Source organism: Lichenostomus cassidix, chromosome 4 (genome assembly GCF_008360975.1).
Source record: "Lichenostomus cassidix isolate B80296 chromosome 4, HeHo_3.0, whole genome shotgun sequence".
Lineage (NCBI taxonomy): Eukaryota > Metazoa > Chordata > Aves > Passeriformes > Meliphagidae > Lichenostomus > Lichenostomus cassidix.
The window spans coordinates 57,650,490-57,666,731 of record NC_139484.1 but is presented as its reverse complement, the minus strand read 5'-3'; the positions used below and the strand labels follow the sequence as shown (position 1 = coordinate 57,666,731).

The 16,242-nt window shown below is 48.7% G+C and overlaps 1 protein-coding gene across 5 annotated transcripts in view; it reads right to left on the bottom strand.

Annotated features, from left to right (window-relative positions):
• EXOC6B (exocyst complex component 6B) overlaps window positions 1-16,242 on the bottom strand; it is a 254,536-nt gene that overhangs the window by 66,077 nt on the left and 172,217 nt on the right. For all 5 annotated transcript variants that reach the window (XM_085059335.1, XM_085059336.1, XM_085059337.1 and 2 more), the window contains 2 exons: window positions 11,233-11,374; window positions 473-546 (listed from right to left, as the gene is read on the bottom strand). In XM_085059335.1, coding sequence (XP_084915461.1) covers window positions 473-546; window positions 11,233-11,374 — 216 coding nt within the window. The remainder of the gene's footprint in view (window positions 1-472; window positions 547-11,232; window positions 11,375-16,242) is intronic.

The following is a 16,242-nucleotide window of genomic DNA, read 5'->3' as shown; positions in this document are numbered from 1 at the left end:
CGGGGGGGTGGCCGAGGGACACAGAGAGGGACACAGACGGGCACGGACACAGGCGAATGCAAATTCCTCCGCCCTCCAAACGCCTCGGTGGGCATTCTCTGGGAACAAAGGTCCCCGAGGCGGGCGGGCTCTGCATCACTGCTCTCTCTGTTCCCAGCACCTGCTCGGCGTCGGCCGCCGCATCACCGCACTCTCTCCACGCCGCGGCCACAGGAGCCAACGGGCACAATGGCCCCTGTTGGCCAGGGTCAGGCCTGGCTTTCTTCCTCGCCCCCTTCCACCAGCCCTTTTCACCTCCACCATCTCCTCGAGGAGGTGGCTTCGAGTGCCGAGAGGAGGAGGAGGGGGGAAATATAGGTCTCTGGCGTAAATCACTGACGCCGTTTCCCCTCCTCTCCCTTCCCTTAAGACCTGATGGTCTTCAGTCACACATCTTAAAAGCAAAACAAAAAACAAAAACACAAAGACTTACTTGTCTCAAGTCGATGAAGGCCAACTGCAGTGTGTCCCCTTGGAACCCAGGCACTGGGCCGGATCTGGCAAACTCTGTGGGAAAGAAAAGAGGATAAAAAGCGCCTTTAACTAACCATGGACAGGGAGATTGGCAGACGGATGACAGGGAAGACAAGAGAGGCTGGGGGAGAGGAGGACCGCGCTTCTAAGGAGTCATGTCTCCCTCCCTTCAGCGTCTTTGTTCGCCCTTCAAAATTCGTGTCATCAAAACACCATTAATTCCACCGTCCTGACAGCAAGGAAACTGTACTAATTCGACCTGAAATTTATTCCCATGAGCCGCACTGGGCTTCAGAGTATTTGTTTTGTGAACGGACAAACAACTCACCCAGGAGAAAGGGGGGGATGGGGGTGGAAAAGTTTTTCCTCTCAACACAATAAAATCTTCAGCTGTGAAACTCTTTTCAGTTCCGAAAGCTATTTATATTTTAGGGCACTGAAGGAATTTTCTAATTTCACGCCTGTCACCAGGCTCCATGAGCATTCATCAAAAAAATATGCCCGGCCGCGTCATTAATTATCAGGCAGCAGATTATTTGCATGATCTGGTGATGGCGCCTCTCGGTCAGCCCAAACGCGGAGAACCGCGGCCGTTGGGTGGCATTTTTATTTCTGCTGGATGAAGACATCTGACAACTGAATAACGTTGGCTTCTAAAGCGAAGAGAATATTTCCGAGGCCACATTTATCTCTTTCCAGGCTAATCTGGCCAAAATCTCATACTTTGGTTGTTCACTTTTCTCCTAATCCATTCTTTAAACCAAATCTAAAACCGCTGAGGGGGTTTGAATGGATCCATGTTAGAGGACCTTGGTTCTTCCATGGCATTTAACAGCTTTTCCTTGGGAATGCTCATGAAGTCAATGCCTGCAAGTATCCGAGGGCATCTTTTGAGGTTGGTTCTGCCCAACTTCACTTCATTTTCACCCTCTGCAGTTACAGCTTCATCTCCGCTCTCCTCACAACTAGGTTGGTTCTGCCCAGCTTCACTTCATTTTCACCCTCTGCAGTTACAGCTTCATCTCTGCTCTCCTCACAACTAGGTTGGTTCTGCCCAGCTTCACTTCATTTTCACCCTCTGCAGTTACAGCTTCATCTCCACTCTCCTCACAACCTCCCTGCACCGATTTGTGAGGCCCCAACTCAACGTCACCAAAAGGCTTGAGGGGAAGCATCTGACTGGGGTTGAGCTCATTGCTCCTGCAGGCACTGGAAGTGCTGGAGGAGTGAAATGTTTTCTTGGGACTAAGCCAGGTGCAATGGCAAAAAGGGAGAAGGGAGGGAGAATATACATCAAATACAGATTTTTCAGTGCTATGGCCCATTGTCACCCAACAATCCCAGTTTTCACCCTACAGGAACACTCAAACAGCTCCTAAAACTCCATAGAGATGAGGATTAAGGATGGCTTGGCAATATGAAAGGAGGATTTTGCCTTTTGTCTCCTTGACTAATCAGAGGTACCAACGGACAGAGTGATTTCACGTCAGGTGGTCTTCGCCTTGAATACTCGTCCTTCCAAAAGTTTTCCTATTTTCAGGCCAACGCCACAAAATCAGGAACATAAATCATCCATTCCTATTTCTAAAGCTTTCCCAGAGCAGCCCAATCACAGGAGCAGCCCCTTGGCTCTAACAAGAAGAGATTAATGAAGGAAACACCAGGATTCAGTCCTGTCCCTCAACCGCCTCATTTCTGGAAAGTAGAGAAGGGTTATTAATCAGCTCCCTTGCTCCACCTTCCATTAAAACCTTGGGATGGAGAACATCCTTCAAACCAGACACAGCCACCTCCAGGGGCACAGGGGACACTTCTCAGCCCCTGCTTTTTAATAGTCTCAGATGCCAGAAGAGCTTTGAGATTGAAACCATCGCTCATCTTTGCAGTGATCAGTCAAGTGACAACTGCTGCAGGACAAGAGCAAACACAGCTGGGAAATCATTGCTTTTATCCAAAGTTATGACTGAAAAGGAACAATAAAAAAAATAAAAAGAGAAATTATGGACGTGACTGTTAACATTTGGATTTTGGGTAGGAAAAGCACAGACCAAAGCCAGCAGGAACCATCCATGGTAGAGTTTTGCACAGGATGGGACTGGACAGAGATGAACAGGAGGTTCTTCCCTGTGAGGGTGGGGAGGAGCTGGGATGGAATTCCCAGAGCAGCTGTGGTGCCCCTGGATGCCTGGAAGTGTCCAAGGCCAGGTTGGATACTGGGGCTTGGAGCAACCTGAGAGAGTGGAAGGTGTCCCTGCCCATGGAATGAGATAAGTTTTAAGTTACTTCCCAACCCAAACCATTCCATGATTCCATGAGACTGGAGCGGCTCAGTTTCCAGCCAATTCCACTGACCAATCCTGCAATATTCTGGGTGCAAAAACAGCCCAAAACCACTTTCCATCCCTCAAAAACTGTTTTAATTAATCCTAACTGCAAAAGCATTTTAATGTACATTTGCTATAAAATTTGACTGCAGCTCGCCCGAGCCAGCAGGGAGGGAGGATCAACCCAACTCTCTGATCTGCAAGGGATAAATCATCTTTACACAATCCCTCTACACCCCACTGTCCCATCTGGAACAATTATCCCGAAAGCCACATCAGTCCTAAAACACCCCACTTTGGAAAAGCACAATACCTGTGAAGTTAAAAATGTTTAGAAGTGAGAAACGAGTGTTTGAGCACCTTCTCAAGAGGAGAAATGGCCACGGGTGGCTCAGGGCTGGGGACATCCCTGGGTTTAGGAACCCAACCGTGATGTCCTCCCCTCCAAGGATGGCATCACCTCATGTTCCTGATTACATTTGGAGAAATCCTGGAAAAGAAACCCTGGAAGGACTGCAAGGAAAGGGAGTTTCTATTTTGGATCAAGGGCCTCGCAGCTGTTCGGAATCTATTTAAGAGCTCACACGGAGTTAGGAAATTTAAGATCTTCCCAAAAGCATGAACTTCAAATCCTCATGAGAAAATGCCTGTGATTGTGAATGCTCTCACAAGGCTGGTGAATTTATCACTGCTGTCAGCTGCTTGTGAGCAACCCAAGGTAGATTTCATTCCAAGGCAGATTCCATTCCAAGGCAGATTTCATCCTAAGAGAGATTCCATCCCAAGACATGACTGCTCCTCAGCAGCTCACCTTTAGCTGTCTCTTCCCATTGTTCCCTGCCAATGAAGGGAGTTGGAAGTGGATGATCTTTAAGGTCCCTTCCATCCCAAACCAATCTGTGATCCCAAAAGAACCTACTGGATGAAGCTGGGAGAGTTACGGAGTGACGCTGCCCTTCAAAACTTACAACAGTCACACTTCGAGCCAACACTGATTTGAACAGCAATTTTCATCAAAGTACTGAATTAACGATGCTCTGGAACCTTCTAGAGAAAGGTGACCCTGCTCATGGTTGGAACAAGGTGGTCTTTAAGGTCTCTTCCATCCCAAACCAATCTGTGATTCCAAAGGAACCTACTGGATGAAGCTGGAAGAGTTATCAGTGACACTTCAAAACTTAGGATGGTCACACATTGAACCAATTCTCATCAAAAGATTAATCAATACTAAATTAACAACACTCTGGAACCTTCTAGAGAAAGGTGTCCCTGCCCATGGCTGGAATGATATGGTCTTTAAGATTCTTTCCAACCCAAATTCTGCAATTCTGGGATTCCATGATTGACATCCAAGAAGTGAAATGACGTCAGAACTAATTTCTTCTGGGATTCTTCGTATCCCAGAAGAAATTATGTAGGAGCTGATGTTCTTCGTATCCCAGAAGAAATGTGAGCGGGAATACAGCCCAGATGCTTGGAGAAAGCTGCTGCAGCCCCGGGCTGGAGGAATGAATGCAATGCTTCCCCCAGGGCTGCTGGAGAAGGAGCTGCACCTCCTGTAATCGCAGGTCACACTTTACATACCAATGCCACCAACCCATTCTGAAGGAGGAATGAACAAAGTCTCGGAGAAAAAAAGGAGAAACAAAGCCGAGAACGGAGCTTTAGAGGAGAGACACAGCCAGTTCTTCTTGCGTTTAATCTCTTCAAGCAGATTTCAGGATAATTTCCTTGGAACGACCGAGCGCAGTGTTGGCCTCAGTACTGTCGGATTCGTTTATTGTACTGTCTTCACTAGCGAGGCAAGTGGCAAACATAGCAAGCAACCTACAGAGCAGCCCCATGAGCAGAAAATCACCGCAGAATAGAGCAGATCAGTATGCGGCTGTTTGTACAAAGCATTTAGCCAGGCTAAAGGTTTGAGGGGTTTGTGTTCAGGCCAAAAAAGTAATGTCTTTGCAAGGTCTACAGGCTTGGGCCACCCAGGGCAGGTCACAGGGGGACTCTAACGTCTCTTCCAAAACATTTCAGTGATGAAAGAATCAAGGAACAGGAACCGTTAAGCCCTTTACAATGGACAAAGAATAAAGAGTTCAAAGGCGCAGCAGAAAAGAGACATCCACTGTAAATTAATTAATTACAGCCAACGGGGGGATCTCCTGGCTGCGCACGCAGGCACAGGGCCTCGAAGGGATTGAGTGGTAAAAATGGACCCATGGTAAAAATGGTAAAAAGATAAACACTTCATCCCTCAAAAACATCATTCCAGGCAAGATTTCTTCTCAATTACATGGGATTTGTGATGGCACCTCTGGGATGGAGGTGGCAGCAGCTCCTGGGGAAGGGAATGTGGACAATCTGCATGTGGCCATGGACAGGAGTTGTGAACGACCATCTCAGGATTCCTCAAGGAAGAATGGAGGTCTCAAAGTGATCTTCGGATAAAGCCTTGGAAGGCTATCCTAGAAAAGCCAAGTGATGGGATCTCCTGTTCTGTATCCACAGGAACAAAGTGACACCTCGAGGATAATGAGGCTGAAGAACAAATCCATGCATGGACTCTGGAGAAGCTCACGGGGGAGAAAGTGAGAAGTGATGGGTAGGAATTGAGGCTAGAGGAACAGAGAGAAGATCCCAAGTTCCATATTGAGCTTCCACCTCACCCCGTTTCCATCCTGAGCTTCTTCTCCCACACCATTCCCACACAACCCCGCTCTGAAGCTGTTCCCCATTACAGCCCCAACTCTCAAAGCTCGTTCCCATCTGGGTAATTCCAGAGAGCTGTGGGAAGAGGGAGGAGTTACCCAAAATACACTGAACTGGGTCAGATTAAAGAAAAATTTCTCTCCCTTACCATCAATCATTTCTCTGATGGAAAAAAGATGAGCCTGGAGCGCTCTCGCTGCAGAGACAGGAGTGGTCCCAGTCATGGGACACTGGCAGGGCTGAGGAGCACCCACAGCCCCAGAGAGGGACTCCTCAGGGGCTGACCACGAGATGTTTTCAAGGAGATGTTTCAAGGAGAAGCTTCTTCTGAAGCTCTTCAGAAGAAATTGGATGAGATGTGTGCCAAGAAATTCTGCACAGAATTAAGAATCGAGTCACGGGTCTCCACAGATCCCAAACCCAAGGTGTATGGTGGATGTCTCCTGGTAGATGTGAAGTTCTCAGCTTCATGAAATACCAGCACCAGGAAATGTGGACTGTGCTCATCTCACCATCAGATCCAGAGGGTGAGGACTCCTCACCCTGGAAGTGTCCAAGGCCAAGTTGGACACTGGGGCTTGGAGCAGCCTGGGAGAGTGGGAGGTGTCCCTGAACATGGACACAAGATGAACTTTAAGGTTCTTCCAACCTAAACCATTCTGGGATTCTGGAATTCTGGGATTCTGATTTGAGCATCCCTGGTGTGTCCATGGTGGGTGGGAAGGACAGGTGGGTGCAGAGCTGAGGGGCTGTGAGCTCCTAAATCTCCTTCAACAAAATGGGGTGGGACAGAGGTGTTTGCTCTTTGTAGAGTTACAAAGGATGGACAAATAAAATCAATGATATCTAGGGGAACACAGGAAGGGTTGGAGATGGAGAAGATCCACATTCCCACGGTTTGGGTTGAAGGGACCGTAAAGCCCATCCAGTGCCACCCCTGCCATGGCAGGGACACCTTCCACTGTCCCAGACTGGTCCAAACCCCAGTGTCCAGGCTGGCCTTGGACACTCCCAGGAATCCAGGGGCACCACAGCTGCTCTGGGAATTCCAGCCCAGCCCCTCCCCACCCTCCCAGCCAGCAATTCCTTCCCAATATCCCACCCATCCCTGCCCTTTTCCAATGGGAAGCCATTCCTCTCCTCCTGTCCCTGTTCCCTGGAGCACAGCCTGACCCCCCAGCTGTCCCCTCCTGGCAGCAGTTGTGCAGAGCCACAAGGTCCCCCTGAGCCTCCTTTGCTCCAGGCTAAGCTCCTTTCCCAGCTCCCTCAGGAGTTCTCCACACCCTTCCCAGCTCCATTGTCTTCGCTGGACACCTCCAGCCCCTCAGGGTCTCTCTTGTCAGGAGAGGCCCAAATTTGACCCCAAGATCTGAGGCACACTGAGAGATCAGCACCTCTGGGGTGGACATTCCTCCCCTGATTTTTTCTGCTTAAACCTTCCCATCTCTCCACTCCAACATTCCCATTTCTCACCCAAAATCCATGTTTTTCCTGTGCACCGCAGCAGGATCGACACCAGCAGAAACACCATGGGATATCCTCACTCCAGCACCACAAACTCCAATCCCTGATGGATCACAGGTTGGAAGAACACCTGGGAGTCATTCAGACCATGCCAAGAGGCCATCTCCTGCATCATGAGCAAATCCCAGCATTTCCCCCAAATCCAGGGATTTCCAGATGAGAAATTCCTTCGAGTTGGATAAGGCAGCAAGAAGGAGGTGGAGAACGGCTGTGTCGGGATCCATGTAGGCACATTTTGGGACATTTTGGGACAATCTGTTGGAATGGAGAATTCCTCAACCCAGCAGAGACATCTGGGTGTGTGCCTCATCCAGCCAGGAACGAGGCTGACTAAAAAAAGGGAATTCAATGAAATTTGAAATATAATTTTTAGGGCGCTTTTAATTTCCCATGGAGCAGCAGTTAAAAGACTTTGGAGATTGTGGAATTGCTGATTTTATGATCCAAGAGTTGTAAAAACAACCCTCAACCACTGCTGGAACCCGTTATGGAGATGGGAAACACTTCCTAGGAGTGAGAACAGCCCCTTTCTTTGGGATTTTCTGGTTGTCATCTTCAAATCTGGGTTGTTACATTTGATTCCCACTACATCTGAGGTACAGGAGAGATGGAAAAATCATGTATTTATCAAATTATAGATTTTTACAATAAATTTATCAGAACCAAGCAGTTCAAAAAGAACAGAGCAGGGCATGCAGGCATTAAAAAATCCCATTGCACTGCTAAATCTTGGATTATGGATGTGTTCTGGAATACAAGAAACCCTCTGAAAAAAGGAATTGCCTTTTCCGGACTGCAGGAAAGGAGCCATGAAAGTGAAACCATCACACCTGCCTAACCACAGACATCCCAAATCCACCTGCAGCCCTTCCCTGGAAACCACTCGTGCCATCTGTGCACTCAAATCCCTCTAAAGCTGCTCCCAAACACCTAAAACATCCTGGGAAAACCGAGGGACAATCACCTTGACCACTCGGTTCTGCACATCTCCACGAGGGCTTTGTCCAGGGCTTTGACCAGGAGATTCTGTGGTCTCAGCATTATTCACTGGGATAAAGCCAGGGGAGGCAGCTCAGATTTTTCCCAAGTTTCTCACATCACAAGCAACTTTAGAGGGTTTACAGCATGACTGCTCTACTCTTTTTGCCTCTCTCACACAAAAAACTCTGCTGATGGACGGGGGAATATTGAAATGAAGAAAACATGGAAGGTCTGGCTCTTGGTGTCTGTTAATTCACTGTTTCTCCCCAGTCCTACAACATCTTCCTGTTTGATCAGAAGATCAGAAAATGAATAAAAGTTAATAAATTTATTTTCTGTGCTTTGAATACACAAAAAAAGCACAGATTGAAGGGAGGGGGAGATTTAAAGAGCAGGTGAGGGGTTCCAGCACAACCTCCTTGTCCTCCTGAGCATCCCAGAATTCCAGAGTAGTTTGGGTTGAAAAGAGACCTTAAAGATCCCATTCCCACCCCATCCATGGGCAGGGACAATTCCTACTGTCCCAGGTGGATCCAAGCTGCCCTTGGACACTGCAGGGATCCAGGGGCACCACAGCTGCTCTGGCAATTCCAGCCCAGCCCCTCCCCACCCTCCCAGCCAGCAATCTCTCATTCCCAAGATCCCAGCCCAAGCTCCCATTTCCCTAATCCACAATGAAATAATTTCATTAATTCCCCTCACCCCTCTCTTAACCAGATTATTTCTTCAGTATTCACAAAGCCTTAAACAAAACCTGAATGAACTCCAGCATCAAACCCTGCAGCCCCATTCCCACCTCATGGCACTCACTGGAAGTGCTCTAAACAGCCACAAAATCCTATTTTATTGTGATAAATACAGGATAAAACTGCTGGAATAGGAAAGGTTTGGGAATCTGGGGGAGGGAGATGATGGAGGCAGAACTGCTGCTGTGCAGATGTTGAGATTCACACCTGTGCTTTCAGGTAAAAGATTAAAACAAAAAAAATCACCAAAAACCCAAGAATAAACCCCAACCTCGCAAACTGAAGCTTATTTTCTGCACACACCACTTCCCTCTTGGAACTGGCTTATCCTAAAATTCAAATCTTGATGGATCTCTGCTCCAAAAAAACCAAATTACAGTGATTCCCAGGAGCAGCCAAGCCACCAGGGATGAGGGGACACATTTCTGCAGCTGGAAAGGAAACAGATTTTGTCTGCTCTGGGCTGACAGTGATGGATGGGGAGGATTCAGCTCCAGCATCCATCTCCATTCCCTGCTCCGATGGCACCTGGGGACAGGGGTGGGGACAAATCCCTGACCCCACTGCCCACCCTGGCGTCACCTGCTCCGGGATGTCTGAGTGCTCCTGGACTGAGCTCCCAAACAACTGGAATTTAAGGAATTGTGCCTTTCAACCTGCTATGAAATCCCATCCATTTTCCTTGGCAGCAGCAGCTTTTAGGGAAGAGCTGCTGCTCCGTGATGCATGTTACGGATGGGGTGGGAAACAGCCAGGTTTGGAGGGTTTGCAGCTAAAAAACTGGGAATTGTTACGGATGAAAAATGCTTCCCATTATTCTCAGCTATGCCACCTGTCCCTGCAAAGACATCCTTGGGGACACAGCTGCTCCCAAGGCGCTGATGGGACACAAATGAGCAGCAGGAATTCAGGGATTGAGGCAGTGTTGGGAGAAAAATCAGGCATTGCTTGGTGAGTTATGGTCCAGCTGCAGGATTTGGGTAGAATCCTTAAATTGGGATCTTCCTCCCAGGCTGGGCAGCTGAGGGCTGGAAAATGGCAACTGGATGTTAAAAAATGGGAATACCCCTGCTGGAAACAGCAAAATTCCTACTGGGGGATTGTTCCCAGAAGTAAATTTAATCTCAGTATTGATGGGGGCAGCTGAAGTAAAACGTGATCAGGAAAATGTTAGATAAAGGCTGGAGGATTGCTCCGGCAGTGGGAAGTGCCAGGGGATGATGGAACCAACCCAGCTGATGTCACTGAGTCATTCCCCATCCCTGGAAGTGTCCAAGGCCAGCTTGGATGGGGTTTGGATCCACCTGGGATAGTGGGAGGTGTCCCAGTCCATGGCTGGGGGTGGGAGTGGGATGGGATTTAAGGTCCCTTCCCACCCAAAGCATTCCAGGATTTCTATGATGAACAAGAGACATTCCAATCTCACCCCAATCCTCAACCAAGAAAGTCAAAAAGGTGGATATTTCAGGGGGAAAAAAATCTCCAAAATACTTTATCAGAGATCATCTGGGTTCTTTAGGAACTCTACCAAGCTCTGTGTTTTCAACTACCACAGTGATGAATCCATCCCAGAATTAATCCCAACAATAAACTTCTTAAAATTCTCCAAGCTCCATCCAACCCTGCCTTGGACACTTCAGGGATGGGACAGCCAGGAAGAGTCATAAATAAATTGATTTTTCTTTAGTGCACTCCAATCCTTGCTATTTTTAACTCAAAAAATAGGGATGGTCTGGACAACCAGACCAAGGCAGCATTAAAGAGTAAAAATGTTTTTTCTTAGAATCTCTTGGGCTTCCTCTGTCCTGAAAATATTTGAGGTGTGATGCTAATCAGCATCACGAGCTCTGTGGGCACTCAGCACCCCCAGACCTTGGCAGCACCTCAGCCCTGTCCTGAGTCCCCAAAGCAAAGGGGCACAGCAGGACTGTAGGGTTTTCCCCAAAATTGGGGATGCTTTGGGGTTGCTCCTCTGGAAGGACTCTGTGCACACCATGGCCAATTTGGTGCTAAATTACATTTGATTCCAAATCTACCCTATTCCTTTTGATTCCTAATCTATCCTATTCCTTTTGATTCCCAATCTGCCCTATTTCTTTTGCCAGCTTAAATATTAATACAAATAAATTCAGAAATATAGTTTTAATATAAATACCTTAATATCACACACAATTTTATGTGATCAACTAGTAAATCTTTTTGGTTTATGCTGTGCAATAAATTATTCTGATTAAGGCTTTTTATCTGTTATCCCCTGTGTGGTTGATAAGTAACTCATTTTATAAACACACCTGATCTGCCATCCTTAAAACTCATGGTCCAAAGTCATTTTAGGTATGAACCACCTCAATTTAAATTATTGCCAAAAATTTGAGAATTTCCTGAAATTCCCCCTGGATGCACAACAAATCCCAGGGCAGGGTGGTTTGGGCTCTTACGTTCGCACTCCTCCACGTCCAGGTTGAACTGCTGTAAGGCTCCCAGGCTCAGCTGCCTCACCTCGGCCTCCAGCAGCAGCTGCAGCAGTGATGTCGAGAGGTGTTTGCAGGCTGACATGCAGGCTGTCTGGGCCACCTTCCCCTGCAGGGACAAACGGACACTGGTCAGGCCACCGGCAGGAAAAGCCACCAGAGAACTTCTCCAGCCCAGCCCAACCTCCTTGGTTAAAGGCAATAGCACAGAACTTCTCTAAACCAGCTCAACCTCCTTGGTGAAGCCACCACAGAACTTCTCCAAACCAGCCCAACCTCCTCGGGGAAAGCCACCAGAGAACTTCTCTAAACCAGCTCAACCTCCTTGGTAAAGCTGCCAGAGAACTTCTCCAGCCCAGCCCAACTTCCTCAGGTAAAGCCACCAAAGAACTTCTCTAAAACAGCTCTACCTCCTTGGTAAAGCTGCCAGAGAACTTCACTAAACCAGCTCAACCTCCTTGGTAAAGCCGCCAGAGAACTTCTCCAGCCCAGCTTAACTTCCTCAGGTAAAGCCACCAGAGAACTTCTCTAGAACAGCCCAACCTCCTTGGTTAAAGGCAGCACAGAATTTCTCCAGCCCAGCCCGACTTCCTCAGGAAAAGCCACTGGAGAACTTCTCTAAAACAGCCCAACCTCCTCAGGCAAAGCCACCAGAGATCTTCTCCAGCCCAGCCCAACTTCCTCAGCAAAGCCACCACAGAACATCTCTAGAACAGCCCTATCTCCTCAGTTAAAGCCACCAGAGAACTTCTCCAGCCCAAGCCAACCTCCTCAGGTGAAGCCACCAGAGAACTTCTCTAAACCAGCCCAACCTCCTCAGGTAAAGCCACCACAGAACTTCTCTAGCCCAGCCCAGCCTAGGCTGCTCACAGTATCCCCCTGTGATGGGATCTACCCACAGTGTCAATGTCACAACTGGAAGGGAACTGGAAGTGCCCCTGGCTGAGGGAAGGGCTAGGCCCAGGTCCAGCAGAGCGCTGGGGTATTTAGAGCCCTGAGTGTTTTCATCATGTCCTAAGGTGGGCAAGACAAAATCCCATTGATTACCAGAGAATCATGGAATGTTTGGGGTGGAAGGGACTTTAAAACCCATCTCATTCCATGGGCAGGACTGTCCCAGGCTGCTCCAAGCCCTGTCCAACCTGGCCTGGGACATTCCCAGCCACAAAACTGACCCTCTCTATGGCAGGTGGGTTTGCAACACGTACTGAACCCATAAAAATGGGGAAATCCTTTGGCACAAGAGTGGGATTTTCCCACAAAGCCTCAGGCTGACACCACAGGCAATCATCCCAACACCTGCGCGTGCAAATATCAACTGCGATGATATCTGGGATCATGGTGCTGCCCTGAAAACAGCTCCAGCAGGAGATTATCTTCTCAAACACTCACAAAGGCCTCTTAACACGCTTTTCTGACACCAAGGAGTGGCTTAGGAGCTCTCAGTGACTTTTACAAGCACTTTACAAGCTGTGTTTAAACTAGGATTAAACACAGAGTTTACACCGCGTTTCCAGCCCGGCATCGCCAGTTTTGTTATCACTGCACAGAAACGTTTGATGCCTATGCTGGGAAGGTTTTTTCCCAACTCTGCAAAGTTGGTTTGACACTTCAGGCGCCATTCATCTTCAGCAGGAGGGCAAAAATGCATTTTTTATTTAAAGAAAGAGCCGAGGTGCTCCATCTCCTGCTCACCGCCGCTCCCAGGCTCTGGAGCATCCATCACTCACCTCCCAGCAAACACCTGCACCAAAATGAAGATGAAGCATGGCAGCCATAAAGTTTAGCAGAGCTCTGGGGTTTTTTCTTTGCTTTTCATCATTTGTTTGTGCTTTCCTGACACACTGGGTTATTTAAAACCCCACTCGTGCCAATTCCTCATCCCCCAAAGCTGCGGGAAGTGCGGTGTTGCCCGGCTGTGATTTTTCTTCATTACTTCCAGCAGACACCTAAGTTTTTGCTGTGGCCGAGGAGTTTTGACAGAATCATGGAATATCCTGAGCTTGAAGGACCCACAGGATCATCCATCCAGCTCCTGGCCCTACCAGACACCCAACAATCCCACCCCGAGCATCCCTGGCAGGGCTCTCCAAACTCTCCTGGAGCTCTGGCAGCCTCGGGAATGTCACCATTCCCTGGGGAGCTGTTCCAGTGCCTGACCACCCTCTGGATGAGGAGTCTTTTCCTTATAGCCATCCCAAACCTCCCCTTGAACAGCTCCAGCCATTCCCTGTCACAGGAGCAGAGATCAGAGATGCAAATCTCAGTGCTGAACATCCCTTAAGATGAACTCCATCAGTTTCCCACCTGCTCACCTCTCCAGCCTGTCCAGATCCCATTGGATGTCCTCTTTCCCCTCCAGTGTTTGGATCAAATCACCCAAAGGAAAAAACCCCAGGAAGGTCTTCTACCTCCAGTGACAAAAATTTCAGAGGAACAACCCTGTTGCACCCAAGCATGGGTCAGACCAAAACCCATGAAGGGTGCCCAACACCTGCCCTGGACACCAAATCCTGGCCAGGCAAAGAGTGGATGACAAGTGACACCATGAGGGTATGAAAAAGAGCAAACAATTGAGATAAAATGTCACGTAATTAAGTCCTAAATGGGGAAAATGGGACTGGAATAAAAATTTAATCATTAGGGCTCTGTGAGGCTTCCCCACGTGGCAGTGGCACATCAGGATGCTTTTATGGGAATGTTCTCCCAGGACTTGTTGCAGAGATGGGAAAGGGGAGCCAACCAAGCCCAGGAGCAGCTTCTGGCTTAGCCTTCCATCCCCATTCCTTTTCCACACAGGATTAGGCCAGGCCCAAAACCTTTTCAGGTGCCAATGTCCTCCATCCACACTCTGGACCTGGATCTTCTCAGGCCAGCTGCGAACACAAATTATTCCCATTATTTTTGGGTTTCAAACACCTAAAAACCTTCCTGCTTTAAAAAAGACTCATTCTTTCCTCTCACAGCACACACAGGTTTAGATTCAGTATTATCGGATGAGAACCAAAAGAATATACAATTATTTTTTCTGCTTTTTAAGCCCGAATCCCTTTTTCCCTTATATTTATTATCAGAGAACTCGGAGATGCCACAGGAGCTTCAATCACGGTGCTAAATGTCTGCTCAGAGAACAGAAGGTACCACCAGGGATGAGCAGCAGCTCCTGCCCTGGGCACCGAGATTTAAAACCCTCCCAGAATTTATGGCTTTCACTCCTTATAAATAAGACCGAACTTAATCCTTTCCTGCCTCACCCCTGCTCTCCACGAGTTACAGCAGCTCCTTATAAAGTCAGCCACGGCTTGTGAACATCAATTTCAGGCTATTTCCCCGGGAATACAGCGGGAAATCTGCTGGATAAGCAGCTGCTGCTGACAGGAGACAAACGAGCGCCCGGCCACTGATATATCAGCACTAATAAGCTGCTGCTGCAGCTGAAGGTTGTTTGTATTCCCACTTGGAAGGGCTTGGGCTGGCAGGAATCAAGCACATCCTCCTCCACAGATGCCCATCTCGGTTCTTTGCAGCTTATTTACGATAGAGTTGCACTTCACGGTGCTGGGGGTTTTTCCTGGTTCGTTTCTGAGTTTTCATGCAGCTCTGGAAGAGTAGAACAGCCCTGCCTGGCCGTGTTTTCCACAGCCCCGACCCTCCCGAAATCGCTCCTGCCACACCCTCGGCGGCAATGCCAGGACTTGTGCCTTGGCACAGAGCAGGAGCTGTGAGATGTCATCCCAGACCTCCTGGAGAACCCCGAGGGCTCCTCAGAGGACTCCGACCCCGCGCTAATTCCCTGATGATTTTTGGGAGTGTGGCACAACCAGAGCCACTCCCAAAGGCTGTCCCAGTGCCAGTGCCCTGAGCAATCGCCCGGTGACATCCTGATCCTGCTTCCCGGCGTGGCTCCATCCCTGTCTGGATTCCAGGAACAACCTGCCCTGACATCCAGGTCCCTCCAGCCCGGGAACAATTTGTCCAAAGTGCAGGATGAGATCTGGATGGGGAGCAAAGAGCAGGAATGCCACCACAGCCTGAGCTCTCACAGGGAAGGGCAAAAACAAACACCTCAACTGCTCCTTTATCAACCTGGCAGAAAACTGAGGAGCTTCAAATCACATAAACCAATCCCAGGAATAGCTCTGTAGGGTCCCAAATCCCATTAAAAATCTGGATTTGCACTGGGAATAACAGGGGTTACATGTGAAAGCTGACAGATCTCCATGGCCAAGATGCCCAAGCACCTCCAGGCCAGCTTGGTCCAATGACACTCATACAAAGCCATTCTGAGGGTGTTATCCAAGCAAAATCCATGATTTATTGTTTTGTGGCTCAATCAGTTTGTACCCAGAGTTCTGGCAGTGAATCCCTCTGCCCATGGCTTTTCATGGAATCTCTCTGCACTCCATGACACCTCTCAAGGTGACACTGCCCTCTCCGTGCCACCCAGGCTCCCTCTGGACACACAGCAAGGACATCCAGAAGGTTCCCTGTGGCTCAAGGTGACACTGCCCTCTCCATGCCACCCTCTGGACACACAGGCAGGAAGGACATCCAGAAGGTTCCCTGTGGTCATTCCAAGCACAGAACTAGAAGAGCCAAACCTCCAAAGCTCTCCCAGAGATGCAACTCCTACCAGAGCAAATCACCACGGAATCACTGAGGCTGGAAAATCCCTCCAGGATCACCAAATCCAGCCTGTGCCAATCCCAGAGCCCTGAGAGCCACCTCTGGCATGGAGACTCCAAAATTCCCTGGGCTGAACTCCACCAAATCCATCCTATGGAGGAGATCAGCCATGAAATCCTATTTTTCCATCCTTATTCCATGCCTGGGCAGAGAGGGAAGGCTCTGGATGGCCAGGAGCAGCCCCTCCACGGAAGGAGGCTCCGGAGCCGGCAGCGTTTTGTTTAAAAATGGCCAATCTGTTACCAATTAGGGAGAGGAAACGCCGAGAGGCTGCCTTGTTAATTAAGGAAC